Source organism: Mustela nigripes, chromosome 5 (assembly GCF_022355385.1).
Source record: "Mustela nigripes isolate SB6536 chromosome 5, MUSNIG.SB6536, whole genome shotgun sequence".
Classification (NCBI taxonomy): domain Eukaryota; kingdom Metazoa; phylum Chordata; class Mammalia; order Carnivora; family Mustelidae; genus Mustela; species Mustela nigripes.
In genome coordinates, this window is record NC_081561.1 from 59935897 (window position 1) to 59963560 (window position 27664).

At 53.1% G+C, this 27664-nt stretch overlaps 2 protein-coding genes across 4 annotated transcripts in view; one reads left to right on the forward strand and one right to left on the reverse strand.

The window, feature by feature from the left end:
* On the forward strand, positions 1-16809 carry MRPS18A (mitochondrial ribosomal protein S18A). Its single transcript, XM_059400373.1, has 6 exons — positions 1-142; positions 7633-7664; positions 10270-10377; positions 12762-12885; positions 13111-13180; positions 16406-16809. The coding sequence occupies exons 1-6, from the start codon at positions 31-33 to the stop codon at positions 16548-16550; spliced, it is 591 nt and encodes a 196-aa protein (XP_059256356.1). The 5' UTR covers positions 1-30; the 3' UTR covers positions 16551-16809.
* RSPH9 (radial spoke head component 9) overlaps positions 16478-27664 on the reverse strand; it is a 13883-nt gene continuing 2696 nt past the window's right edge. Inside the window, exons 2-5 of one of the 3 annotated variants that reach the window (XM_059400370.1) lie at positions 26819-27038; positions 24675-24804; positions 24048-24194; positions 16478-17436 (exon numbers count right to left, since the gene is read on the reverse strand). In XM_059400370.1, coding sequence (XP_059256353.1) covers positions 17276-17436; positions 24048-24194; positions 24675-24804; positions 26819-27038 — 658 coding nt within the window. In that variant the 3' untranslated portion in view covers positions 16478-17275. The remainder of the gene's footprint in view (positions 17437-24047; positions 24195-24674; positions 24805-26818; positions 27039-27664) is intronic. The other 2 variants (XM_059400372.1, XM_059400371.1) reach the window with 2 other exon arrangements.

A 27664-nucleotide genomic window follows, 5' to 3' on the forward strand; every position in this document is an offset into this window, starting at 1 on the left:
TGCACAAGAGGTCACCGTTTGTTTTTCAAGATGGCGGCCCTCAGTGTGCTCGTGTACCCCTGTAGACGGCTACTCTGGGGGCTCCTTGCTGGCCCGATCGCAACCAGCTGGGCGCGGCTTCCAGCTCGCGGGTTCAGGGAAGGTGAGTCCTGGGTTCCGGCCACCTCCCGAGGCTGAGGAAGAGAGCTGTGGAGGTTGCTTTCTCCAGCCCCCGTGCTCCCCTCCCTCCCTTTCTTTCGCGCGGTTCTGAAACGCGGTAGAGACTAGCCCGCCGGGGATGCTTGAAAGCACTTTCCAGACCTTGATGTTAGTATCTTGACGCTCGGCAGTGTTCTTACTGGTGGGGGCGGGGAAGGACGGGGAAGCCTTGCTTAGTTAGCAGGAGCAGGAAGAAACCCGTCCCGGGATTCAGAAAGCTTTCGGTAGAGGTATGCGTGTTTTAGTTTTGCTTTCCGTATTCTCTTAACTGCCTCCTCCCTTGTTTAAACAAACAAACAAAACAAACAAACAAACAAACCTGGACCATGAGGGAAGGACGTGTAGCTATCCTCCCCAGGGCCTCCGTTTCCAGTTTCTCATATGAAAATGCTCTGCTGGCGGCTTTTTCTGCCCCTGCCGCTAGTCTCCCAGAGAGAAAGAAGCTAAGGTGAAGCAGCGACAGATGCTGGATAGTGGTTCTCCTTTTCATTAGTCATAAGCCTGGAAAGGCAGCCTGATTCTAGCCTTGAATTGGGAGCTTACTGAAGGCTAAGTACTGTGCTTCTGACTGTCAGAGGATCCTGGAAAAAGAAAATACAGCCCTTTTCCTGAGAAGTAAGGTTCTAATGAGGTGACATGCATACGCTCCAATAAATGCAAGTGAGGTATTTACATGATTAGCTACAGGGAGATTTGGTTACCAGAAACAGAAACCTAGTTGGAAGTTTTAATGAGGGGAATGTGTCTTGAACAGGCTTATAAGAGGATGAAATCTGACAAGGAGTGAAAAGCTATGTCAGGACATAGCCTTCCTTTGTGCACTGCTAGAAACCAAAATAGATGAGTGATGTGCAAAAGAAGTGACATCGGTATGTTTGTTTTTAAGATTCTGGCATAGTATTGCCCAACGTATCCTTTAAAGCTGAGAGGTGCCCAGAGGAGAAGAACGGTCATTGTTTTTTGTTTTTTTTTAAGATTTTATTTATTTGACAGACAGAGATCACAAGTAGGCAGAGAGGCAGGCAGAAAGAGAGGGGGGAAGTAGGCTCACCGCTGAGCAGAGAGCCCGATGCGGGGCTCGATCCCAGGACCCTGAGATCATGACCTGAGCCGAAGGCAGAGGCTCAACCCTCTGAGCCACCCAGGTGCCCCAAGAACGGTCCTTGTTGTCAGAGGGAGCAGAAAAGTCCAAAAAGAAGAACCTATTGAGGAATCCATTGGATTTGTCTCAGAAAGAAAGCTGTTTTAGCTTTCAAACAGCAGTGATAGACAGGGCTCCTGGTAGGCCCAGCCACAACCAGCTGGACTTGGCCTCCATCCAGCAGATACAGGTGAAGTGAGGTCTGGGTCCCAGCTTGGGGAAATCAAAGAGGTATTTCATGAAGAAATGGAAATAGGTATGCTGAAAGAATTTAGATGGAACATGGGGCGCCTGGGTGGCTCAGTGGGTTGGGCTGCTGCCTTCGGCTCGGGTCATGATCTCACAGTCCCAGGATCAAGCCCCGAATCGGGTTCTCTGCTCCGCGGGGAGCCTGCTTCCCTCTCTCTCTCTCTCTCTCTCTGCCTGCCTCTCTGCCTACTTTTGATCTCTGTCTGTCAAATAAATAAATAAAATATTTTAAAAATAAATATATAAATAAAAGAATTTAGATGGAACATACACTAGAAAGAACAAAATCTAGATACTGCTTGGTTAATATTAGATAAACTAATCTACTAATAAAGAAAGATAAAAAAAAATCATGCTGATAATAGGAAGGACATGGTAAGATGGTTCATCTGTACCTTGCTGCAAAATAAGCATATACCTGTAACATTTTTGAGGGTCTCTACGAAGTGTCAGGCTCCAGTAGCTGTAATTTACATATTCATTGTGAAATTCAGAGTTGAAAACAATTCTTTGCTATGTTCCCAGAGGATGAGCAAGAGGAATAGTTTTTTGCCTATTTGTTTTCAAAAGAGTATTTGAGGTTATAATTTTTTCAGTTGGAGATTTTGTGAAATGATGGACTCTATAATCAGATAGGTCTTGGAACCTCTCTCCATAAGTACCTGGGTTGGTAACTCTTCTGTTACTTGCTGTCAGACCTAAAAGCTAACTAATTGAATTGATGTGATCTTACGTGTGGAGGCACTGCCGTGTTCTTTATTCTGCTTGAGAACCACCTGTCTTCAGAGCCTTTAAATGAAAAAAACTTTGTCTTAATATACTACCTGTTATGTGCAAGGCGTAAAATATTACATATATAGTTAATTTTGACTGGTCCCGGCTAGTATATTTGACACCCAAACAGTATTGTACACACAGAATTTAAAGTTGTGGGCAGGAAGCTGGGTGTTTTGCTGAAAATATTCAAGCATCCTACATTTCAGGGTATCAAGTAGCATTACTTAATTTTAGTCAGAGTTGATGAACACCCAGCATTCTGTGCTTTTTTTTTTTTTTTAAGATTTTATTTATTTATTTGGGAGAGAGAATGGGAGAGAGAGCATGAGAAGAGGGAGAAGCAGACTCCCTGCCAAGCAGGAAGCCCTATGTGGGACTCAATCTTGGGACTCCAGGAACACTACCTAAGCCAAAGGCAGTCACCCAACCAACTGAGCCACCCAGGTGCCCTGCATTCTGTGCTCTTGCCTGTAGAGACTCTTAGGCTAACGCAGTGTTCTCCGTTGGGGGCAGTTGTCCCTGTGAACATTTGGAAACGTCTAGAAGCATTTTTGTTGTCACAAGTGGTACTCCTGGCATCTGGTGGGTAGAGGCCCGGGGATGTGTGCAAGATGCCTATCCCCCTCCCCATCAAAGGACCACCTGGCCTGAAATGCCAGTTATGCTGCTATTGAGAAAGCCTAATCAAAAGTTTGATCAGAGGGACACACAAAGGCAAGGAGAGGTGCACGCAGACAAAAATGGAAATCATGCTTTAGTCTGTGGCTGCTGCATGCACTGTGCCAGGCTTTCCACATACATCTATTCCATCTTCTCAACAATCTTTAAAGGTGGATATTATTGACATTTTTTCCGAATGAGGAAATCTGGCCCAGAAGAGTTCAGTAGCCACCCGGGATCACCCGCCAGTAAGTGGTGGCATCAGAAGCAGAGCTAGCACTTCTCCCTCTCCACCACTAAGACTGCTGTGGTGCTCCAGGGGAGGGCTGTCCTGTGGTTCTCCCACCTGAAAGATCTCCTCAGTTCACTGGCTGAAGACCATGTAGTGCTTTTTATGGGAAAGATTGTGTTAGATCTCATTCCTGCCTTATCGCTTTTGGGAAGGAAATGTATCTAAAACAAACACATCGGGGTGCCTGGGTGGCTCAGTGGGTTAAGCCGCTGCCTTCGGCTCAGGTCATGATCTCAGGGTCCTGGGATCAAGTCCCGCATCAGGCTCTCTGCTCAGCAGGGAGCCTGCTTCCTCCTCTCTCTCTCTGCCTGCCTCTCTGCCTACTTGTGATCTCTCTCTGTCAAATAAGTAAATAAAATCTTTAAAAAAAAAAAAAACACACAGAAACACATCTGACTCTCTGAATTAACAGGAATCATCCATCAGAAGCTAGTGCAAAGGCTGAAGGGAATTTTCTTCATCTTTTCCAGTTAGCTGAAGGGCTTTCTGGAGGACCTCACATTTCAGACAAGGATGCGCCTGACAGGATGGGAAGCCCTGTAGCTAAAAGCTTTGAAAGGGGAGTGTGTGAGTTGGGGTTTTAAAGACTAAAAAGGACATAGTCCAGAGGAACCTTCTAGTGGAAAAAGCCCGGTGAAACCTGGTGCAGAGGGACATGCCCTCAGAGGTCCAGGGGAAAGAATGGGGTAGGTGATGAGAGAATCAGAGAACTTGTAGTAGAATTGAAGATGAGCATAGGGGAGTGGGGAAGGAGTTTGAAAAAAGTAGTCAAGGGCCAGAAGTGCAGCCACTGGTCCCAAACAGATACTCCAATCCCCAGCCCTCCCCCAGGACTTGTGAGTGCTGCCTTTTAGCCATCAGTGGCTCCATTCTGTCCTACTCTGCTTGGGACTTGGTTTGCGTGGATCTTTTCCAAGAAAAGATCAAAAAGAGACCAAGAAGGACTTGGTCTCTGGGCACTTCCCGCAGCAGCGCCCTCCACATCATTCATGGGTCCCCCCCTCCCCTTCACGAAACAGTTGGGTCTTCATACTGCTGCAGTTCAACAAGTCTGTGTTTGTGTGACAATCGAGGTCTTTCTGCGTTCACTGCAGTCTCCCCCCGGCACTGTGTGCGCTAGACTGTTACAGTTCAGCCATCCTGGACCCCATCCTAAGTGAGTATTTACTGAAGTACTCAGAGGGCCTCTTTACGAGGCATGGACTTTTATTGTAGTGAAGTTCCCATACTTGGTTTCGCTCCCTTTTCTCCTCTAGGGCAGAGACTGATGCAGCTCTCCACAGTGTGGGACTAGGCTGTGCTCTCCCTGGGTGCTCAGCAAACACATTGCCTCACGTGGGACGGATTATTTGACCTGTGCGAGAGAAGTGTCCGTCGTAGAAAATTTGCCCCTAACTCTAGCCCAGAAACTCGTTTCATGTCTTTCCTTCGTCTACTTCATAGTAGCTGTATCTCAGAACACTAGAGCGATTCTACCTTTTTCTAAACCAGGTGTCTGGTACTACCTAAATGTCTTAGTCCAGTTTTTCATGGTTACCCATGTCTTGAGTGGCGAGGAGGCCAGGGGCAAAATGGATCTCAGGTTCTGTTTGGTTTTGACCTATTTTTGTATGCACACTGAAAAGCAATGCTATTTTGATTCCTATCTCCTGTTTTCAGAGGCTTAAAATCTAGGGGTTTCTTGAGGCTCCAGCCAGGCCTCCTGCCTCTGCACTGAGACACCACCCTGATCACTCTCAGTCTTGTTCTGGGGTCCTTCTTTCTGGTCTGACAGATTGTCTGTAGTAGGTAAGCATCTGCCTGTTGTTTTACCCACGGGCGGGCGTGGGGAAAGATGATTCACAGGCTCAGCGTTGCTGTGTGGGGAGCTAGCGAACAGTGGAGCTGGCCACAGGCTTTGATCTCTTTTCCAGGGGCCAGTGGGATGACTTCAGGGTTTGGTTCTTTGCCGGGAGTGATGTGTGTTTTGTTAGATTTGTTTACCTCATGGTTAGGACCCAAGTGCCTCCACGGAGAGGGGAACCACATGTTTATCTGCTTTGTGTTTCGGGCCTTCGTTCTCCTTCTGGCTAGAGGGGTACCAGGAATGTGTCTCGCCTTTTGTTTCCTCCCGGATTCTTAGAAACTTCACCCTCACCTGTTGATGCTTACTTGGTTGCCTTCCATCCCTCTCCTAGGTTGGGTTTTTGCAAAGTTTCTGGGGTGCCCGGAAGCCCGGCTGAGCTGGGGCTCTGCCCACTTCTGTGCCCCCGTGTTGGTACATTGACATATCCCAGGACCATGGCCCCGCAGCTGTGCTGGCCTCCTAACTGAGCACCAGGCTGAGTCTTACCCACATCCCGTTCATGCTCGTCTCTGTGAGGTGACGCATTTTCTTTTACAGGGAGAGAACTAGTTTGTCTTTGAATTGAGCCTCAGGGCCTTTCTGGCCTTCTTGGCTCCTTTGTGTATATCTGGACTTGGAACACTGAGGGGCTCTCAGGTTGGTTGTTTTGGAGTAATGAGGCTTTATGAATGGCCTTGCCCAGAAAACAAATGGGGGACAATTCCAGGCAGCCTGTGTCCAATTAGGTGTTGGTCACAGAGCTCAGTGATCATAGATGCTGCCGAGGGCCTCCAGTTGGGTTCGAATTGCCTCACTTTTTTCTTAGACATTCATTCTCTTTCTTTTTGCTGTTTATTTTTCATTGCAGAAGCAGTATATGTTATTTTTAAAACTTTAGAAAATCCAGGCAGGCATAAAGAACAAAGTAAAAATCATGTACTGCCACCACTGGGAGAAAACTTAGCATTACCGTTTAGGGACACAAGTCTGTATGTGCGCTCATCAGCGTGTTTCCAGGAAAGGGTCCATAACTTTCACTAGATTCTGAACATTAAGGACCTTAGGCTCTTTCTTAAAGACTTCTCTAATTTAGAGAACGAGAGCAAGCATGGAGGGGAGGGGCAGAAGGAGAGAGAAACTCAAGCAGATTCCCCACCACTGGGAGCTAGGCGCAGGCATGGTCTCACAGCCCTGAGATAAAGACCTGAGCCAAAACCAAGAGTCCAACGCTCTATTGACAGAGCCACCCAGGCCCCCACCCCACCCCACCAACCCCTCCCGCACCCCAGCCTTTGACTCTTTCTAAGCTGTACTACTTCTTGCCTCAGCTGAAGCTGAGTAAAACTAATTGTGGGAACCCAGCTGCTATTTCAGTACGGTGCTGGTATGCTGGTATGAGACAAGTTCGCTACCGGCTCTGCAGACCCGAGTTTTCTGTCGCATTGATTAGCAGTCAGAAGTGACCAGTATTTCGTGGTCTTGGTGCAAGCTAGCGTTGACAGCCTCTGCTGCGTGCTGGTTCCCACACACTGACGGCAGCGGCTCCCCTCTTTCTGAAGTAACTAGAGAACAAGGGGGACTCTCTAAGAACTTTGTGTGATTACATTCTCCAAGCATGTGCCATTGGCTTGGTTCTTCCTTGGAATATTATTGAAGTTGTCATTCTTCCCCTTGGTTGAGTAAGCTAGGATATACATACAGCCTGAGGGATGTGTGTGACTTTACTATCCTGCCCTTGAGGTCTCTCCTGGGTAGGGCGCTGAGGGAGCCCCCCTCTGTTTGTAGTTGCCCTGCTTTCCTGAAAACTAGCCTGGGCCAACATCTGCAGGCCCTTGTCCGCCACCCCTGTCACCACTCGCTCCCAGGGACAGCTCAGTGCAACCTTGCAGGGAAGGCGTGGAGAATGGCTGAGGATTTAACCCTCATAGCTTCCTCTCAGAGCTTTAGCATGGCTTCCCTGGCCAACTTGTGCGAGTGAGCTTGTCTTACCCCTTATCAGGCCTGGGCCTCTGGAGCACAGTCCTGATTCCGGCATGTGACGTTGTTCAGGGTCAGAAGCCATGTTTGTCTGATTCTCGTCATGAAAGGACATGCGCAGTAGGTACTTCTGAAGGTCTTTTAGATGCTTCTGCCCCCACCCGGCCCAACTCTGAGGTCATTACTGCCAGCCACGGGAGGGCCAGATCTTGCCAATTCCCTTGGTTTAGGACCAGGATGAATCTCGGCTTAGAAAGAAAAACAGTGTGGAGACCCTTAATCCCCAAGAGATGGTATTACCTGGGCATCTGGGCTTGCCCCGACCCAGCCTCAAGGGCAGAGAGCCTTGGCACTCAGAGATGAACCCTGCATGCTTTCTTTCCCAGGTGGGGACCGTGGGAGAGTGCTGACCGAAGGCTCCGATTTTCTGCATTTGTAGAATTTGAGCTGTTATTTGAAACTCCCTGTTCCTTATTAAATGGCTGACCTGATTTTTCCCCTTTATCTCTGTAGTGGTGGAGATCCAAGAAGGCAAGACGACTATAGTAAGTATCATCGAATTGGCCACTTACAGCCTCTTTAATGCTTGGAGCTGCCTGGGAGAGGGGGAGGGAGGAAGGGAGGCCAGTCCAAACTGGACTCCTGGCGTCAGGGGCAGCTCCCTCTGTCACCATAAATCCACAGTCTTTAACGTTTTTCAAGCTGTGCTGTCATGTGGTTGAATCAGGAACAATCATTGTGCCTGGACTGCGGCATCCATTGTTGGATCACAGTGGCCTTTCGTATGATAAGGTCTCAGAGGTCTTTGCTGATATGTCCTTTGCTGGGGATGAATCAGTTTTCCAAAGGGGAAGCCAAGGCAGTGGTGAGACAGAGCCCAAGTAAGTTGACCCGTGGCCAGAAGCCTGAATCTCAGCTCCTTTCTTGCCTGCCTAGAAAGACCAAGCTACTCCTTAAGGGATACCATTCAAAGGTGATACTCTCTGGGCCCTGGGCTTACTAGCCACACCCCGCCTTGTCTGTTGGTTAAAAAGCTAGAACCATTCTTCATCCACCTACTTCCCCCTTTCCCTGGTCAGGCCCATCTCACCTCCCTTTCCCGGGGAGTCATGGGGCCTAGATTATCCTATAATCCCTAAAAGACAACGTTTTCACACGGCCTTCCATGCTTGCAAGTAATCTCAGCCACTCCACAGAGCTCCCAGAAGCCTCCATAACTTCCATGTCAGTCAGGGGTTTAACCCCTCTGGCAGCCAGCCAAGCTTAGTCCTTCCCAAAGCAGTCTTACCCCAGGATGAGCCCTTAGGGTTTTCTCTTTGGGTCCTCCTCAGAGTACTCCTCAGCCTTTTCACTGCTTAGCCTCAAAACAGTTCTTTTTAGGGGGCCCCCATCCCCTTTGGGCTCCTCTTTTGATTCCCTTATTGAAAGCCAAAACAAGCATTCACCCGAGGAACTCCATGCTGGGGGAGAGAAATAGATCTGGCTTTTGAGTATAGAGTATTTCTCATGTGGGGCATCAATCTGCTATTTACAAAATGAACATGGAGATGTCGTGGCACCGTGAGACCCATTGGGAGGAGGGAAGCCCATCCGTGCCTCCGTGGAGAGCCACCACCACAGCTAACTGGGCATTGCTCACTTTCTGGGGTCTCACTTTTTTCATCTGTAACATAAGGTCTTGAATTCTCCCTCACAAGGTCTTAGGGATGCGATGAGGTGATACGTTTGAGCCGTTATTAGCACAAAGCCAGGCACAGGGGAGTCAGTAAATGTTCACCCTCCCCCTGCTAAGCCCACTGTAACCCCCTCCCAAGACCCAACCTGCACCTCCACATTTTCCCTAGTGCACTTCTCCGTTTCTGGTATGGCTGCAGTGGCCTTGGCAGAAAGTCAGGTAGCAATGCCCTGCACAGCCCCCTTTCCCTTTTCCCAGTTTCTGCCCCAGGAGACAGTATTGCTTCCCTCCCAAAGCCTCAGACCTCTCCTCACTTCCCTCTCATAATCCACGGCTTCAATCAGCAAGGCTTTCTGCACTCCCCCTCTTGTAATTAGAGCCGCCTCCCAGATCATTGGCTTATGGCACTTGGTAATTCCAAGGCTGTGTCACAGGATACAGCAGCAGTGGCAGAGGTCACTGCACACGTGGCCTCAGCAGGATTTGAACGGTGACATCCAAAATGATAAAAGCAAGGAGGCGGGCAGGGGAATAGATCTTCCCATGTGTGTTTCGAAAAGAGAGAGGAAGGCAGCAAGAGTGCGCGTGGTCCCCATTTGTAAAGGCACAGAGCGGGCTCTCTGCCTCGGCGCTGGTGGCATTTGGGGCTGGCTAGGACTTTGTCATGGGGGTTGTCCTGGACCTGGCAGCATGGTTACCAGCTTCCCGGCTAGATGTCCCGAGCACCCCAGGCCCCGACTGTGACAGTCAGAAATGTTTCCAACATTGTCCAGTGTCCCCTGGGGCACCTGGTTGAGAACTGCCAGCAGACTTGCCTCTGTTGGATGAAGCTGGAGGGCAGTTTCCTCTGAGAAGGATACGATGTGTGGGGTGGGAGGGAGACTTCTTCTTTTTTTTTTTAAGATTTTATTTATTTGACAGAGAGATCAGAAGTAGATAGAGAGGCAGACGCGGGGTGGGGGAGCAGGAACCCTGCTGAGCAGAGAGCCTAATGTGGGGCTCGATCCCAGGACCCTGGGATCATGATCCGAGCCAAAGGCAGAGGCTTTAACCCACTGAGCCACCCAGGTGCCCCGGGAGACTTCCTTTTAACTGTGTACCCCTCCACAGTTTGAAACTTTTTACCATGTGCGTGTATCACTTTTTCCAGAGAGGGAAGCATAACGTTCTGGTGTTTTGTTTCAGTGAAGAAAAGGTAGCATCTGGCTGACAGAACCAACCCCTCCCTCTTGCCCCCAGCATTGTCTACTGGCCTCTAAGCTCGTGTGCCACTAGATCACATCTCCATGGCCCGCCGAGGTCCAGTATGCAGCAGCTGCAGAACCAGCGCCACTGCTGAGGTGGAAAGACCTATTAGCTACTCCCATGAGGCACCCAGAGAGGCGCTTCCCTGACATCTCAACATTTGGGGGGTTGCTCAAGGATCTGAGGCTCCACATGCCCTCTCCCTCACTGGCTCTTTCTCTTCCTCCTAGGTTGAAGGCCGGTTAACAGGGACTCCCAAGGAAAGCCCAAACCCCCCTAACCCCTCTGGCCAGTGCCCCATCTGCCGGTGGAACCTGAAGCACAAGTATGGCTACGAGGTGAGCTGAGCTGTGCACAGACCCCAGCTCTGCGTGCCGTGGGGGTCGCGGTTGCTGGTTCGCTTCAGTGGCATCCCCAGCCCCAGCCACTGCTGCATCTCGTTTTGCCACCAAAGACGGTGGCTCTCAACCCCGGCTACCCCCAGGGAGCTTTAAAATCATACTCAGGCCCCACCCGCAAACGTGGACTACATTTGGTCTGGGTGGAGCCTGGCCATGGTTAGTTTTGAAAGCTCCCCAGGTGATTCTACAGTGTCATCAGGGTTGAAGAGTCACTAATTTAGGTCATCGGCTGGTTGCATGCAGTTCAGACCACCAGGGCCCTGTAACCCTGTGTGTTTCCAACAGATGGAATCAGGCTCTGGATTTGACTTTCCTCCTCTTTTAGGGAGGGTGTATTCAGGGAGTCCTCACTATGATCTGGGGACACATTACTGTCTCCGTCCGTACTGGAGCTGCAGAGACCCCTGGTGGCTCCAGCTCCTCTAGAGCCATTCTCTCCATGGAAAGATGATGGTGCTGAATAAGAATGGGTGACACTGTGTGCAGGCTCCAGGTCAGGCCCTGGGGTGTGCCAGGCCTTCCTTCACTTGGTTTTCACAATAGCCCTATGAAGTAGTTCCTTTTTTTGTCCTTGGTTTCTGGACAAGGAACTTAGAGGTATGGAAAAGTTGATGAACTTGCCTCAGGTCCCCCAGCTAGTATCAGAGCCAGACCATAAACTGGGGTACAAAACCCAGGCGGAGCCTACTATCCTGACGACCACTGTCCATTGTTTCTAGAAACGGCGGGCTTGGGGGAATGACGCAGCCCTGGAGAAACCCATACTTATCCTTCAGGGTTCTGTTGGTGACATTAAGCACCCTATTTTTAGGTTTCAGGTGATGCAGGCTCTGGGCCAATTTGACCTGCAAGTTGTTGCTGTACCGCTCCGTGCAATGGGATGGCTAAGGGCACAGATCCCGGTCAGGTGGTGAGAGCAGGAGAGGCCACATGCCCATGGGATCCGAACAGAATGACCCAACTAATCTCCAGGGCTGGGAGCCTTGGCTCCGGGCCACCCAGCGGGGAGGGGGCGCGCTCCTTCCACTCTGCTCCCAGCCCTTCTGCTCATGGCTGCCCAGAGTAATAGGAAACCTGCAGACCACGGAGCAGTGTTCACAACTTCTTGTAACGTAGAAGGTAGTGGGGTTGTGGCTGTAAACTTAGAATTCCAGCTGAAGATGGGGTAGTGAAGTCCACACCTGCCTAACCACTGTGGGGCACTCTTTCTACCAGCCGTTTCCAGGAAATGGACTTGGCTCTGTTTACCCAGCAGACGAAATCCAATCCCCTCCGAGGTAAAGGCTAAAGTTGTTTTCCTTTTACCCCTTCCCACTCAGGACACCATTAGCCTGAGCCGCACAAAGCTGTCAGCTTGCTTGGCAGCCTCCGGTGGGGGGCTGGGGCTGCGGGCTCAGTTTATTAGTCCTGGATAATCCAGTCCAAGTTCTTTTCACCAGATTCTAAAGATTACAGGGGTGGGAATTGGGGGCCCAGGTCCCTCAGGAGCTGCCCAGTGATTAAAACAAATCTGTGGCTATACAGCGAGACGCCTGCCAGAGCAGCAGATCGGTTTGTGGAACAGGCCTGCGAAGTTGGGCACGGCAGGCCCCTCGGTGGGCAGGGCCCCCATCTCCTCGGAGAAGCAGTGGCTTTTATTAACCCCCTCAGCCACCCAATGAAAGGTAGAGGGGGAGGTGGTCTCTTGGTTTGATTTTTTACTGTTTCTCCTTGTGTCCTTGCCTTGTCCAAAGTAGTCTGGTGGTCCAAAGGAAGCCCAAGAATCCATTCACATCTGGCCACAGGGGCCTTCAAAGATGTGGCTCTTTAACTTCACCACCGATCCTTTCCCCCCCAGCTCTTGTGCTGCCTAGCGCTTGTAGGGGAACTGAGCTGGCGGGTCTGTGTGTGTGTGTTCCAGCCTGTAGCCTATAGGCTATGGGGGTAGAGATGTGCTGGTTTCTCCCCCTTGAGTGGAAATCTATGACACACCTCCAAGGAGACTAACAGACCTTTCATTACCTGGAGAGATGCTGCCTGGGCTCCTAAGAGGAACACTTCTTGAGGAGTATCTGTTCTCTAATCTCTCAGAGATTCTCATGGAGGTGCTAGAAGCCCCTGGGGTTGGGAAATCTTACCAACTTGGGATTGCAGTTGTGTTAGGGTAAAGGCAGACCAGTATGCAAAGGCTCTGGAGGGGGTGGTCTATGGTGGGTTCCCTAGGTGGGCATCAGCCCCTTTGGGTTATGGGGTAGGATGGCCTCTGATGTAGTCCGCGAGGCCCTGGTGCCCTGTATCCAGTGCCTGCCGGCTGGCTAACTACAGTTTTCCATTTCCCCTAGGATGTTCTGCTGCTCAGTCAGTTCATCCGGCCCTTGGGGGGCATGCTACCTCGGAGGATCACAGGCTTGTGCCTGGAAGAGCACCGCAAGATTGAGGAGTGTGTGAAAATGGCACACCGAGCAGGTAGAAGGCCCTCTCAGGGCAAAGAGGCGGGCAGAGGGCTATGGGCGCCATCCCCCCAACCCACCCCTTGCCAGCTGCCCCTCTTGGAAGAGATAGGGACATCCAGAGTCTTTGCTGAACTCACCCCCCAGTGCCAACCTCCCATGCGCCCTTGGGCTTTCCTTTCTGCCCCCGAGAACTGCAGAGCTGCAGGACCATCCCACATGTGCTCTCGTCTCCACTCAGGTCTGTTCCCAAATCACAGGCCTCGGCTTCCTGAAGGATTTGTTCCGAAGAGCAAACCCCAACTCAACCGGTAAGCAAAGCCGGGCGTCACCCCCCGGAGCACCCTGCAGGCCCTCAGCTCTCACTGTACTCTGTCCACAGGGGATGCCATTTCCTAGAGCTCATCCCACAGCTCAGGAAGGCTAGAGTGCTCCCTTGGCTGTCTGTTCCATCCCTCCTCACGTGAGCATCCACCCCCTTCAGCCCCAGCACTGCTGTGGGGGATCCTGGGTACACTTCTGTGGCCTCCCCTGCTGGCCTCAGCCTTGCTCCTCTTCCCATCCCAGCTGGGCACTTCGCACAGGGGCAGGGAGGGTAAGAAGGTCTGCCGGCTGGGTATTAGAATGTGCTAATCCCCTGTTTATGACATCATACTGGGTTACTATGGGAATGCCAGAGCACTTCTACAAACTTCTCAGTATCCCAGCAGTGGGGTTATTAAAGGGCAGAGTGAGGCCTGAGAAAGGGGAGGGCTCTTTGGGGTGCAGCCACTATGTATCGCTATGCCCATTGTGCACTGTGGAACTTCAGCCTCCGTGTCACTCCCTAGGGTCATGCACTTAACTTGTATAGCTGCCCAGGGCAGACTGGGAGGTTCTGGGCTTTTGTAGAACAGAGGAACACCCTCAGACCCTGGAATCAGTCAGTCTGCCTTCTAGCTGAGGCAGTGGGGCCCCCTCTGGTATAGGAGCAGATTCCTGTCTTACCCTCAAAACAGCCATTCTATGGTGAGCTCCCACCCCTTTCTCTGACATGACTACACTCACGTCCTCCCAGATCTGCAGTAGCCCCTGCTCAAGAGTAGATCCAGGTCTAGAAAATCGATTCTGGTCTTTTCTTTTTGTTTGCCCTGTCAATGCCCCTCCCTCTTCCTTCGGTCCAGCTGCTACTATAAGTGCTCTCTGGAGGAGACCAAAGATGGTTGAAGTAAAGCAAGACACCCATCCACAGCCAACCTCCAAGGCTGATACCCGACAGAATGCAGGCGCGGAGGGTCGGAGGCCAGGCGACTTCAGCTCCGGGTGGCTGGACTGGGGGCACAGGGCCAGAGCTGGGTCTTCACTGACACCTCAGCAGTGCCCTGGCCTCATGCCCATCTCCACCTGTACCTCCCACATGGCTAGCTGGGCCATCCGCCAGCAGCCCTGGTGAGGCAAGACATATTAACCTCTTCCTGTCTTTCCCACTTGTGCTCTGGACCATTTGGGAGTTGAGCCCACCCTCCTGTCTGACTTGTAAAGAGACAGCAGCCTGCCTAAGGACACAATCCATCCTGCCCTCAAGCCTTTGAAGCAAGGCCAGGCTCCCTCCCATATATCCGGTGTCCTTTAACGTGACACAGGATTGATGATGTGTGGGGGCTCTTGGGTTGCAAAAGGCCACTCTAGGGGGAGGGGGAGTCCTGGCTAGGAGGAGCGTGATACTCTTGCAACAAGGGACTTGATGATTCCATCCAGAGGGCCTTGAGCTGCCTCGGACTGGCCCAGACCCTGCTGGGCCCTAAGGAGCCATGCTTCCTCCTTCTCCTGCCCCTTCAGGAGAGGTACGAAGGAACCTTGGTTTTTCCTAGAGCTGGAGTGTTCCCCAGAGAGCTAACTAGAGGCCACTCAGGCCACGCACCACCACCACCACCCCACTGTCAGCAGCTATTCCATGTGGCACAGGCATCAGGCCCGGGGCTAGCTGAAGCCTAGCATCCCTCCACTTTCTCCAGGGCAGGGGGAATATGGCTTGAGGGCAGCATCTCTGGACAAGCTGGTCAGCCTCAGGCCCTCCCGGGGTCCGTAATCTCATTGCACATTCCTTTTAGGGAGCCTGCTCCCACACTCCCATTACTTCCTCCCCACTCCCTCTGAAAACTGGGAGATGCTGACTCCGGGACCTGCCAGGTGTTCCCCTCCCTTCACCTTTTCTGTTGTCCCAGCACCACCAACCAGAGAAAAGCCAGCCGTAGGCCCCACCCAGTGCACAGAGGCCTTCCTATTGGGGGCACTGACATTAATGTTACACGTGGAGAGTCATGTGTCCATCCCACCTCCCCGCCGCCGCCGTCCACATCACACTTGAAGTGTAGGGCAGCACTTCACACAGCTTTTTACTTTCTTCAGAGCTGTTCCCTTTGCACAGGGCTAAGAGTAGGAAACCAAGGTCCAGGGAAGGGGAGCTCAGTTGAAATGTGTGAATCAGTACTTTTTTTTTTTTTTTAAAGATTTTTATTTATCCATTTGACAGAGAGAAATCACAAGTAGACAGAGAGGCAGGCAGAGAGAGAGAGAGGGAAGCAGGCACCCTCTGAGCAGAGAGCCTGATGCGGGACTCGATCCCAGGACCCTGAGATCATGACCTGAGCTGAAGGCAGCGGCTCAACCCACTGAGCCACCCAGGCGCCCCAGTAGTCTTTTTTTGTTGTTGTTGTTTTATCTAAAAATTCTCAACCAAGGTGTTTAATTTTTTAAATGATAAAGTTTCTCATGTGAGGGTCTCTAGCGGCAGCTGGGTTGAACCCCAGCCCAGAGTGGAGGCCAGGGAGGAGCCTGGCTTTGCCATGGCTAAACTTTCAGGATGAAGGGTGGGCCTCTCTGGACTGGATCCAAGTTTCAATTCTGGATGGAGTAAACCCCAGTCACAGCCGGCATGAGCCACTTTTCCGGGAACTGTCAGGGCCCTGGCCATCCCCAAAGGAGGCCAAAGGACTGTGGGCGGCAGCCATCTTTCCCCAACCCCCCCCTGCTTATGTGAACCTTCCCGGGCTAGGTCCGTACCACAGGCCCTCACCCTTGGCTCCCATTATGAGGGTGAGGGGCAGGGGTCCTACATCAGTGATGGCCACCCAGGGGAGCTCCTGGAAGGCCAGAGTGGCAGAGTGAGCCAAGTAGGGAAGAGGAAAGGATCTCTCCAGGCCTTACATCAGCCTCTCCTCTCCCCATGACTGAGGCCAGAGAGGAATGATCTGCTTTCTGGACAGCCTCTTCCTCTGCCTCCTCCCCCAGCAAGTATACACACAAAAATTGACAACTCATAAAGATCAAGGAAGCGCATGGCCCTGGGCTGCCTGACCCTGGCCACACACGCTTGCGGCAGCAGGAGCCCAGCCCATCTGTTTACGGCACACTTAGCCGTTGCCCCCAGGAAAAGTCCCTGCTCCACGAGAAGGGAAACTGGTGAAAGGCTTTGGCCCGAGGAGATATGACCCACCGTCCCAGCTCCAGCGTGGGCCCCCATCTCTCCCAGCCACATCATTGCTCTCCCTCCACAGGTACCTGACCCGCTGGTCTCCCCGCTCTGTCAAGCCCATCTATAATAAAGGCCACCGCTGGAACAAAGTGCGTATGGCTGTGGGGTCACCCCTCCTGAAAGACAACGTCTCCTACTCAGGAAGGCCTCTGGTGTTATATCACTGACTGGGCTCTCTGCAAACATGACCAGAGCTCCCACACTCCAGCTCTGTTGCACCACGGCGGCCCAGCTTCTCCAACAGGCGTGGCAGACGCAGGAGGCAGTGGGACCGACTTCAGTGCCCTCAGCCTGCCTGACAGCAGCACTGGGAAGGTGGTTGGGTCCCTGAGCAGCAGCTGTGGTCTCATGACTGCCTTGGGCAGCGCTTCGTGCTGGGGCATAGGAACTCTCCCCAAAAGAATGTCATAAACCAGGTTCATGGACTGTGCTGGTCGGTGTGTACTTACTGCCTGAGAAGTGCAGGGGGCTTGAGCCCCTTTCTAGCCAGTTCTTGAGCACTGAGTCACTCAGCTTGGGATAGGCCACATGAATGCCACCAGAGGAAGTTTCTGGGCCAAGTGGGTTCCCATGCCCTGTGTTGACAGCCGTCAGCCATTGGCTCGAGGGCTGTGAGGAGGTGAGTTGGGTTGCCTTCCTCAGAGGACTCCCAGCCATCCGCTCCTCCCCCAGCCCTTTCCACCCACTGCCATCTCTCTCAGGAGCACATTGGAATTCCACCGCTTGCTCTAGGGCTGGCTCTCCCGGCATAGCAGCCTGTCCTAAGAGCCTGGACACCAGACGGAAGCAGAGGTATGGAGAAGCAGCAGGACAAGACAAACAGACCAAGTTCACAGCCATTTATGAAAGTAAATTGTAGATGCTTCCTACACGGGCCCATCTGGCCCCCTTCCTACAGCATGAAGGGGAGGTCTATGTTCTTCTCGCCGGTGCCCACGTAGATGTAGCCATAGTTCTTGGTGCGGGGAGCATGGAAGAAGGTGAGGCCCGGCCAGAGCAGGCTGCGCAGCACCACCAAGGCGTTGCCCCTCTCCATCTGGATGCTCCAGGACCCTGGGAGGGGGCAGGCAGGAGGGGAGGCCTGGGTCCCATGGAGCCAAAGCTCTGCCCTGCACTGAAACCCCCCAACCCCGCCGGCCCCCTGGGCAGCCTGGCCCGGGTACTACGGTTCCACTGGGAAAGGGAAGACAATTTAATTATCCGGCGCTTTACTCCTCCTGATTGCCTTTTAGCCATTTCACTGCTCATTAAAACCACTTCCAGAGGGAGGGCAAAGGAAATTGAAAGAGGTGAAGCACACCCCAGTTCATTTTGTTCCTGTCAGCAAGTCTAGTTAAAGGTTGAGTGGGGGAGGAAGCAGAGTCCACAGGCGGGGGGAGATGGGGCCCAGCTAGGAGAGACTCCCTCCAGGCTTCCCCACCCGATTCAAGGGGCAGCCCGTCACCAGCGACGCGCAGTTTGCTCTTCTGGCCAGTTTGCTCTCTCATCCTCAGTCCCAGAAGCCTCTGCTCCAAGATGGATTAGACCTGACCAGGGGTGCACAGAACTTGGGCCATTTCAGGCCTCCCAGCTCAATAGCCCAGCCTGGCAGCTGGTGGACTGGAAGCCATGCTGGGCGGGAGGGGACTTGGGTTGCAGCTAATGAGCCTTTGTCTATGCTGGGTTCTGCCCTGGATTTTTGCTCCCCAGACAGGAGCAGCCCAGCCCGGGGCTGAGTTGTGCAGCCATGAGGACTTGGCGGGAAGGGCCTGATCCGGCTCCAGAACCAAGGGAGGGAGCCCCTGTGTGGGAGGAAGGAGCCTGGGAAAATCGCCTCTGGATGTAGATCTGGAGCTTCTATTCCCCTGCGCGCTGAGGCCTCTCCCCGGCCCGGCCGCAGCTCTGCTCCAGGCCCTGCCAGAAAGGCAAATGCTTTGAAGGTTTTGGTGTTGGACCAGCCAGTGATGCGCTGAGGCCTTCATCGGCTGCCAGCTCAGCTCAGCTGCTTGGCTCCCACCACCCCAGCTTCCCACAGGCCTCCTCCAGCCATGGCCCACCCCAGTCACTCCACACCCAACAACCTTATGGCTGTGTCCCCACCCACCAGGGGCCACCCTACATCTGAGAGACCCGACCGCCAGAAGCTCTGGGGCCCAATGGCAGCTCAGCCCTGCTCAGGGTGCTATCACCTTCCCCAGTCAAAGCCAGAGCTTTCCAGGTGCATGTAGGTCAGCTGGTGTTGGCCTGCTCAGGAGAGGCCAGCAACAAGTGCCACCTCCACCTGTTCAGAAGGTGCAGGGAAGCCACAGTGGGGCCTTCACCTCCCCCACCAGGCCCAACCAGTGCCAACCACGGTATCAAGAAAGAAGAGGGGCCCTGGGTTACCAGAGCTCCGGCTGGGTCACTGCCTGGGAAGAGAGGGCACTTTCCTGGTCAGAGAGTTGGGGTAGTGTTTCCCCAGCTCCTACAACTTTCCTCCAGGCACCTGAGGTCCTCCACCAGCCAGAACTGCCCTCAGAGTGCAAGAGGCCCTAGCCCGCCTCTCCCAGTCACTCAGAAAACAGGTTGCCTGGGGGAAATAGGAGTGAGAGTGTGACAGAACAAAGTGTCCCCATGCACAGCACTTAGCTTTTGGCCAGAAGCACAGACCCCAGGAAGGTACGTTCCCACCACCCAGTCACCCCCACCAGTGCCCAGAACATCATTGGGGGACAGTCCCTGCCGTTGGAGCCCACAGTCACACAGCTCTCAAACTGAAAGCAGGTCAGGCTCTGGCTCCCTTCTCTCTGCCCACCCAGGAGGGCAGCTAACAACCTACCTGGGCCGAATGCCCGGAAAAAAATGAGCCCTTGGAGACCCCCAGCATAGATGGCTCTCATCAGTTCGCAGTCACCAGCACCTTGGCACATGCGAGAGCTGACCTTCCCCTGCACAACCTTGGCCACTTCCTACCTCTGCCTCCAGTAGATGGAGGGGCCCAGGCTCATCAGCCGGGCACCCCCAGCCCCCACTTAGAGCAAGGGGAAACAGGGCTGCCAAGGAGAGAAATGCAGTACCCCCACTGGGGCAAGAGGGCCAAGCCAAGCAGGCTGAAGGGTGCTGGCAGCCAACGGAAGTGGCATGTGAGAGGCCAGCCAGCCAACAGCACCCCCGCCTCCCTCCCTTGCATTCCTGTCACACTCCTGTCCTTCTCCTTGTCCCTGGCTCAGCTGGTCGCCCAGGAAACACACGCTCGCGCGCACAGACTCTCAACGTGCCAGGAGTCACGTAGCGTCTACCTGGAGAGCCTGGCACTTGCTGTCACCTTCACCCACTTAATGCAACTGCTGGGAAGACCAGGCCCAGCCACCGCCACCACCTCCTCTCAGACTCCAGGGGAAGCAGCCTCCTGTGGCCCTGGTCTCTCTCAAGTCTCCCCAAAACTGCCCTTCTGCCCTCTGGCAGCCACTTCTCTAAAAAGCCGTGTTCTGAGGATGTGGTTGGGGGCAAGCAGGTAAATCAGGGATGGAGCCTCTTGGCAGGAAGTCCTCCTGGGTTGTGTAGGCCCCAGGGATCTTGCCTTGCTAGTGGAAGTCTCTGCTAGCCTGAAGTATGCATGCAAATCAGAATCACATTCTCCTGCCTTCCTGGGAGAAAGATTACATTTGAGGGAATGGGCCAGACTGGGGATGGGGGTTCCCCAGTCACAGTAGATGGTTTTACACTTTCTCCTCAGAACAGCCCCCACACAACTTGTCACACATGCAGAAATGGCCATGGATCACTTCTTTCAAAAGTGGTCACTTCCCCCCTCGCCACGGCCAGAAGTCATGGTCAAATCCCCTGACGGTGGAAGAGTGCCCTATTTGATGGGCAAAGCCGGGCCTCCTGGTCCAGAAGGTTAAGCACTTGTCAGCCAGGCTTCCTAGGGGTTGGGTGGGAGGAGCCGCCTGCACACAACCCCAAGAGAAAGCTGATTCACACTGTGTCCCCCACCTGTCGCCCATGTCCCCTCCTCAACCACCAACCACTACGCTTTAAAAAGACAGCTTTCCAGGCCAGAAGGCAGGCCCCTTGCTGCCCTCTGCTGCCCAAACTGGGCATTGCTGCCTGGCTCCCAAACGCTGCAGCCCTGGGACCTGGAAGTTCCCCAGACCTGTAGGCTCCAGTCCCTGAGGAGTAAGGAGAGAGGCTCCATCTGCCCTTCACCCCCCACCCCGCTCTGCTTCCTAGGACACCAGTGACCCTGAGCATGAGGCATCTTCTACTTCCCATTTCCACATCCCATCCTATTTCATCTCATCTTCCCAAATGTCTGTGAGGCAAGGGCAGTGTCCAGGCCCCCAGCATGCAGCGCCTACTCAGTCACTATCTGCTGAAGGACTGAACGGCTGAGGCTGGGAAGCACTGAGCAGCGGAGTGCTGCCGAGACGTCTGGCCTGACCTAGCGCTCCATCTCACATGAATACAGATGGGCTCAGCGAACTGACCCTTGCCTGTCATCCACCAGGATGATGGCTCTGCCCCCAAAGCTACCCACTCCCACAAAACTCTGCAGACCCCAGGGCAAAGGCAAATGCTCAGGAGGGCGTTGGTGGCAAGGCAACATCCCTCCCCGTCCTGTCTGCAACCAAGACTGGCCCAGGAACAAGATGCTTTGCTGGCCTACCTCCATGGGCACAGAGAGCTGGAGTCCCCTGGGCAGGCCCAACCCAAACCACCCCTGCTAACAGGTGACACAAAGTCCCCCGGAACAATTGCCTCAGTCCCAGAAAGGAAACAATGATCCTTCCCCTGGCAGAAAACGACTGTCAAATTCCAGCCTTCTAGCCAGTGCTGGTGTCCCAGGGAACCTTCCTTCCCGGGAATTTTGGCCGCTCTTCGCAGCCAAGCCCATTGAGGCAGCTGTCTGCCTTGCAGGCAGCCTCCCAGCAGCTCTTTCTGCTCCTTCACTGGCAGGTAAGGAAGGGAGTCTGGGAGCAAAACCTGAGCGTCTGCTGTTCCCCAGACCACCCACACTCCCACCTCCACACCACAGCCCCAGCCAAACCATCCTGACCCTGGGCTTGACTGCCTGCGGGTTTGCTGATGCTGACTCTGGGAGGCAGGGAGCTGGAGGCCCAGAAGCTCTGATGTTTCCCAAGGTGAGGCCGGGAGCATTCCCCCTCTCAGGACCACACACAGACACCAGGAGCCCTCAGCCACCAAGGCCCCAGCACTGAGGACAACACATGCCAGGACAGACTGAACCATCAGCTGATCCTTCAGCCCTGAGGTGTGCCTGAGGCTAGGATGCCTAGGGTCACAGGCCACTGCACTCCCCTACCTCCCAGGCCCAAGTTCTGACCCCCTGATGAATTCACTTGCCGACCAGACACATCAGGATGGCCCGAGCATCCTTTAGGAAGACCCCCCAAAATTCCACATCTTACAACCCCAGCTGCAGGGAGAAACGGCTGCCTCCTGTGTCCCCTTTAGCCAAAAGAAAAGGGCAGACAGGATTGATGGGGTTCCCTTAGGTAGACTTTGCTGGGCCCCCCACTCCATCTAGCTGGCTTTGGTCTGCAAAGGCCCTAGCATACCAATCCCTGCTCCCACCACAGAGGATGAAGTTCCAAGGGGGAGGAGGCCCTTTTGGGTCAGTCTCCTAGTCAGCCAGCACTGTAGGGGGAGCACGGCACGCATGGGCCCTGGAGTATCTGGCTGCAGGCAAGCGAAGTCAGGCTGGAGGTGGCCTTTCCAGCCATAGCCAGGCTCAGGGGAGCAGTGCTACTGCCGCCAGACTGGAGGTATGAAGAGAACTTTCCTCAGCCCACCCCTCAGACCTTGCTGCTGTGTCCCACCACCACAGTGTTGCTGGCTTCCTCTATCACCCGGGGTGTGCAGGCCCTTCTGGCTTCCGGCCAGGCTGGGAGCACAGAGTTGGGGGAGATAATGGGAGTCTGGAAAGCATGTCCTATGGGGGAGAAGTGCCCCAGCCCTCACCAACCTTCTTTATCCTCCCGCCCCCCAGCAGGTCCAGGAGCCCCATTCTATGCTGAGCAAGGTTTGACTCGGGTAAACCCCATGGAGCAGAGGCCAGAGTGGCCATTCCCTGCCAGCAGCCCTTACCCCCTTGGAACCATCTCCCAGCCCCTGGGGTACTGCAGTAGCCATGAAATGGCCTCCAGATCCCTACCGGGCCCTATTCCATCCCTCCGTGCACCTTATTGTCACAGACCCGCTCAAGAGCTTCCAGCAGCTCCCACTGCCTTGCTGTAAGCCTCCTACCCCTTGGCATCCTCGGTCCTCTTGGCCTGCCCCAACTCCCTCCAAGGCCTTTTTTGCCACTAAATATAACACTAATAATAATTACTAATTTTAATTTGAGTCCTTACCATGTGTTAGGCACTGCTATAAACTTCTTGTATATGCATTAACTCACTCCATTCTCATAACAGCCCAGTGAGGTAGAAAATACCATTATCCCCTTTTAGGAATGAGGGAATGGAGGCATGAGGAAAGTGGGGGGCCCGCCCCGCAGGTCACTCAGCTAGTAAGTAGTGGATTCGGGATCCCAGCCGAGGCTGTCTGAAGCCAGAGTCCCTGCTTCCTCCATCCGCTCCCCCACTGGCGGGGAGTGTACAGCTCCCCACAAGTGGTCCCCCGCATGGTGGGGGCAAACACTGTCCACTGGAAACACTCATCTACCATCTACCTTGGAGTCTAAGGCTCTAACGCTCACTGTGTCCTTGGGTTTCAGAGTCTGAGCCTGGGTCCTCACCTGTAAATCAGGGGTGACAACAATAGCCCCCGCCCCCACCGCCCCGCCACAGGTGCCTGTGAGAAGGAACCTGAGATAAGGCATGGCAGGGGCTTAGTGCAGCGCCCTGTGCACAGGAAGCAGGACTGTCGCTCTCAGGAGTCACCATTTCTATCATTAGCCTTGTCGCTGGCGCTGCTGTCATCCACAGCTGGTCCCTGCAGTGCTCAGAAACCGCAAACATGGGGAGGGAATGAGGCAGGGGCACTATGTCAGCACCTGGGGCCCGGCCCCCAGCTGTCCAGAACCGGGCACCTGCCCTGGCAGACAGCCTCCAAGCAAAAGCCTCTGCGCATGACACAGGCTTCTCTACTGGCACAGCTTGGGGGAAGGACATGGGGTCCCCGTGAGCCCACCAACTGCTGGGGGTGTGCCTGGGCCAGCCGGGCCCTGAAGAACAGGAAGACCTCTGAGGATGTGTGCACACAGCAGGAAGCAAATGTACAGAACTCATGTCCTTAGCAGGCAGTCTGCCCTGCCGTTGCTCAGCACCCACTCACCGAGCCCTGGCTATGTGCCAAGCACTGGTCTAACCGCAAAGCCAACAGCTGGGATGGATGAGTGGCTAGGATTTTCGGGGATGTTGTCAGGGACGTTTGGGAGAGGGTTCCCGCCTGCCTCCTCCAAGACTGGTAGGGAATTCCAAAGAGGCACCGAGGTTCCCTGTCTGTAGAATCAAAGGGAAGACAGTGCTTCCTTTTGTCTGCAGACAAGTACTGACTGTTTATTATGAGCTGAGCCCTGGACCAGGCCTTGGGGGAGCCCCCACCCTCAAGGAACCCCAGTGAACCACTAGCTCCCACTCAGGCCCTTGGTTCTAATCTCAGAGGAGAATGGCATGTGGCATGACCCACTGCTCTTACCTGGGGACAGATACAATGTCCTCCAAGTCATAGACTATTACCTTTGGGAATGTCATGCTCTAAGGGGTCCATGAAGTCCAGGGAAGGGTCCAGGTCAGCCTTCTCAAGCAAGGTCTTGTTCTTCAACTCAACAGGCTCCTTGAAGTGGAAGTAGGAGCTAAGCTTCTTGGCTTCAGACAAGGACAGTCCTAAAAAGAGGTGGTAGGTAGGAAAGGATGGTCAGCCCCAAACCCCACAGCCCCCCTTTCTCCACCCGTGGGAACCACATGGAGGGGCCTGCAAAGGACTCAGTCAGATACTGACAGAGAACTAAAGGGAGAAAAAGGAGCTGTGTTCTGTCAGCCCAGTGTTGGTCCAGATCCTACAATGAGGAGACACCAAAGAGGAAGAAGGTGGGGAAGGCAGGGAGCCCAGACCCCCACAAAGCCGTGGGGCCTAGATGGCAAATGCTCTCTACCCTCAGGCAGAAAAGTGTCAAGGTCCAGTGACGAGCAGCCCATGCCAACTGCCAGTCCCAGGCCATGGATCACATCTTTCCAAGTGAACTGGACACAGCTGGTCTTTCTCTGAGAAAGTGGGACAGGTTCCCCAAGACTCCCAGAAATGTGTCCGATTATGCTTGGGAAGAGATGCCCTCCTGCCCTTGAGAGGGGCCCTGGAGACCTCACCTTCAAAGGTCCGATTGACATGGATAGGTCCAAAAGGGGTCTTGAAAAGGGCTCCTCGGGGGATGACCGCTACAGCCTTGTCTATCTGGTCGATGACAGACACCAAGCGGGTCTCTTCCTTGATCTGGACCTGAGGAGACAGGAGAAAAGCCAACCTGCCAGAGTGCTATGCCCATTCACCTCTGGAGCAAGGACCCCCTGCATGACGCCCTAACCTGGATCGCCACCACATAGACACCAAGTCCATGGAAAATCACGTTGGGCAAGCCCTCCCCTTCTCTCCTCTCAAAGGTCCCCCCCCTTCCTTCCTCTCTTCACTCCTTCTTTCATTCCTCTGTCTGTCTCGCTTTTAAATCAGGAATACATACTGATGGTGTAATATTTAAACCCCCCCCCCAAAAAAGCAGTCTCTGTCACCCCAACCCTGACCCTCCAACTGGCCTCCCTGGAGACAACCACTGTTAATAGTTTTTTATGTACTCTTCCAGAAACATACCACCCTGTCATATGTATATGTGGGTTATTTTGCCTTTTTAAAATATAAAAGCAATCCTGCTCACTGTGGAATACTTAGGTAATATAGAAAAAGTTTATAATATACGCCAAAGAATTAAAACCATTCATAATCCCACCTCCTAAAGAAAATCACTAAGAACATATTGGCATCCTTCCTTCTATTCTCCTTCCTGTGTATCTATTTAAAACAAAATTGGAGTCTCAGCTTATATACTTTCAGATCCTATGCTTTGACTTAACATCTCCCCAGCACCACCCCCCATATTTAACATTTTTATGCAGATGAATTTGGTTACAACCAATATCAAGGGCAACCCCTAATAAAAGGACTTTGTAGAGGTGTTTGAGGAAAAGCAGAGTTTGACAGGGAAAACGGGTCACCAGGGCTCCTGAGAGTCACTCAGCTACCTATTTCCCAGGAGCTGCCAACTGAAATTTTTACACATTAGATGGAAACCAATGCTTTACACAGGCCTACACCAGGGCCTTCAGATAGGTCCCTTCATTTCACCTGTACAAGACTACAAAGTAGATATAATTATCCCACCGTTTCAGAAAATAAGCCTCAGGGAGGTCAAGTTTGTCAGGTGGGGTAAGGGAGAGGAGTGGGGACTCCGGTTGAGGCATCACAGGCCACTACCGACACTTTTGGCCTCACCCAGGTGCACAGGCTATATTTTGAATTCCAGGTTTGATTGTTTCAAAATCTGTGCTCCTTATTTTTTGACCCAGCAGTTCCATTTCTAGGAAATGAACCTTCAGAGTGTGTGCACATGTTGGAAAGGACACCATGTGCAAGGTCATTCGTTATGGAACCGCCTGTCAGAGCTCCAACTCGGACATGTCATGGATTTCCACAACCGGGACACTGGTCCAACTATGGGACGTTCACACACAGTAAAAACAATGGGGGTGGCTCTTCAGAGCACTGACATAGAAAGAGCTCCAAAATTTATTAGGTGAAAAAAGCAAGGTGCAGAAATGTGTGCGTGACATCTGCCGCTTGTTTTGTCTTAAGATCAGAAGAGAATGTGGAAAGGTCAGCTATTTGCTGAGACTTGTTTTGCATCAAATGTCTTTGGAAGTAGAGCTTCTGAAACTTTAATGTGTATTCAAATCCCCTTGGAATGTGTTAAAATTCCGATCCTGATGCCAGCCTGAGAGTGTGCATTTCTAACTCCCAAGCCGTGGTGATGCTTCTGGTCTAGACTGCGCTTTGCATAACAACATGTGGACATGCACACGGGCGCAAAGTGAGTTACATTAATGTCCCTGGGAAAGAAGACCTGGGGGACTGGCAGACAGGGGTGAGAGAGCCACTTTGCTAAATTTCTTTTTGTACCTTCACATTGCGAATCATGTGGATATATTATCCAGTAAGACAAAGACTGATATAAAGACACAAGAGCCTGTGCACATCCCATTACCTGAAAGCGCAACACAGACCCGCCTCTCCCAGCCCCTGCCCAGAGCCCAGCTCCAGATGGAGCGGATGGAGCGGCCCGTCTACTCTCCACCCTGTCACATGGGAGCTGTGTGGGCTTATGGTGTTGACACCACAATTTCCACTGGGCTGGGCTTTGGATGGCCCAGGCTCTTTCTGTCCTCCCGCTCTCATCTTCACTCACCACTACTTCTTCCTCAAAGACCTTCTCGCCCTCACTCATCTTCTGCAGCTCGGTGTGTTCATACTCATGTGAGGGGTCCCCCATGAAGCGGCCCTTCAGCACAGACGTCTGCACCACCATCTCCTCCGTGGCAGGGGGCAGGAGGCTCCACTCCATGCAGTTCAGACTGCCAACGACATCCCCAGGATCCTGGTTTCCAAGCTTCCTGCCACGGCCCCTTCTCTTGAGGGACAAAGCCCAAGATGCACTGTTGGGACTCGCACCTCTCCCCTTCGAAATCCTAAGGGCCTATGGTGCACCCCACCTCCACATGTGAGACAAATTCAAATTTATTTCATAGAAGGTCAAGGTCACAAAAGCTTTGTGCCTACCAAAATTCCAAAAATTTCTTCCCAGATATCTGCACTATAAGATTCCTGATGAGTTCCTTGAAAGCTGAACTTTCCTCAGTTACAAGCACATCTTTTGGTAGACCCCAGATTCATGCTCCATCTGCCCAGTGAGCCAACCCCAGAGCCACCTTCCCCCATTTCTCAGGAAAGCCGGTCCAGGCTCTAGGACCTGTCCTCTGAGGTCTCCAGCACGGACGGGCCCAGTCCCCTCCTCCCCACTCCTGCCAGAAGAGGGCGTTCTCCCACTCCTCTCTCACCCGACCGGCCTGCTGGGTGTGGCGGGTAGGGGCGGGTGGGGGGCCCTGCTCATCTTTCCATCCTTCTCTCTCCACTGGCCCCCTTCTCAACATCAGAACTTCTCAACTTTCAAAAATAACGGTCCTCAAATCCACGCCCTGCTGGAAAACAGCCTTTTCTGGTCCCTCACTCCTCTCCTCCATCTCTGAACAATAAT

Coding starts and splice junctions, on each gene's coding strand:
- MRPS18A (XM_059400373.1), top strand. CDS start 31: ATGGCGGCCCTCAGTGTGCTCGTGTACCCCTGTAGACGGCTACTCTGG. Junction 10,378..12,761: donor AGCACAAGTATGGCTACGAG/GTGAGCTGAGCT, acceptor CATTTCCCCTAG/GATGTTCTGCTGCTCAGTCA. Junction 12,886..13,110: donor GAAAATGGCACACCGAGCAG/GTAGAAGGCCCT, acceptor GTCTCCACTCAG/GTCTGTTCCCAAATCACAGG.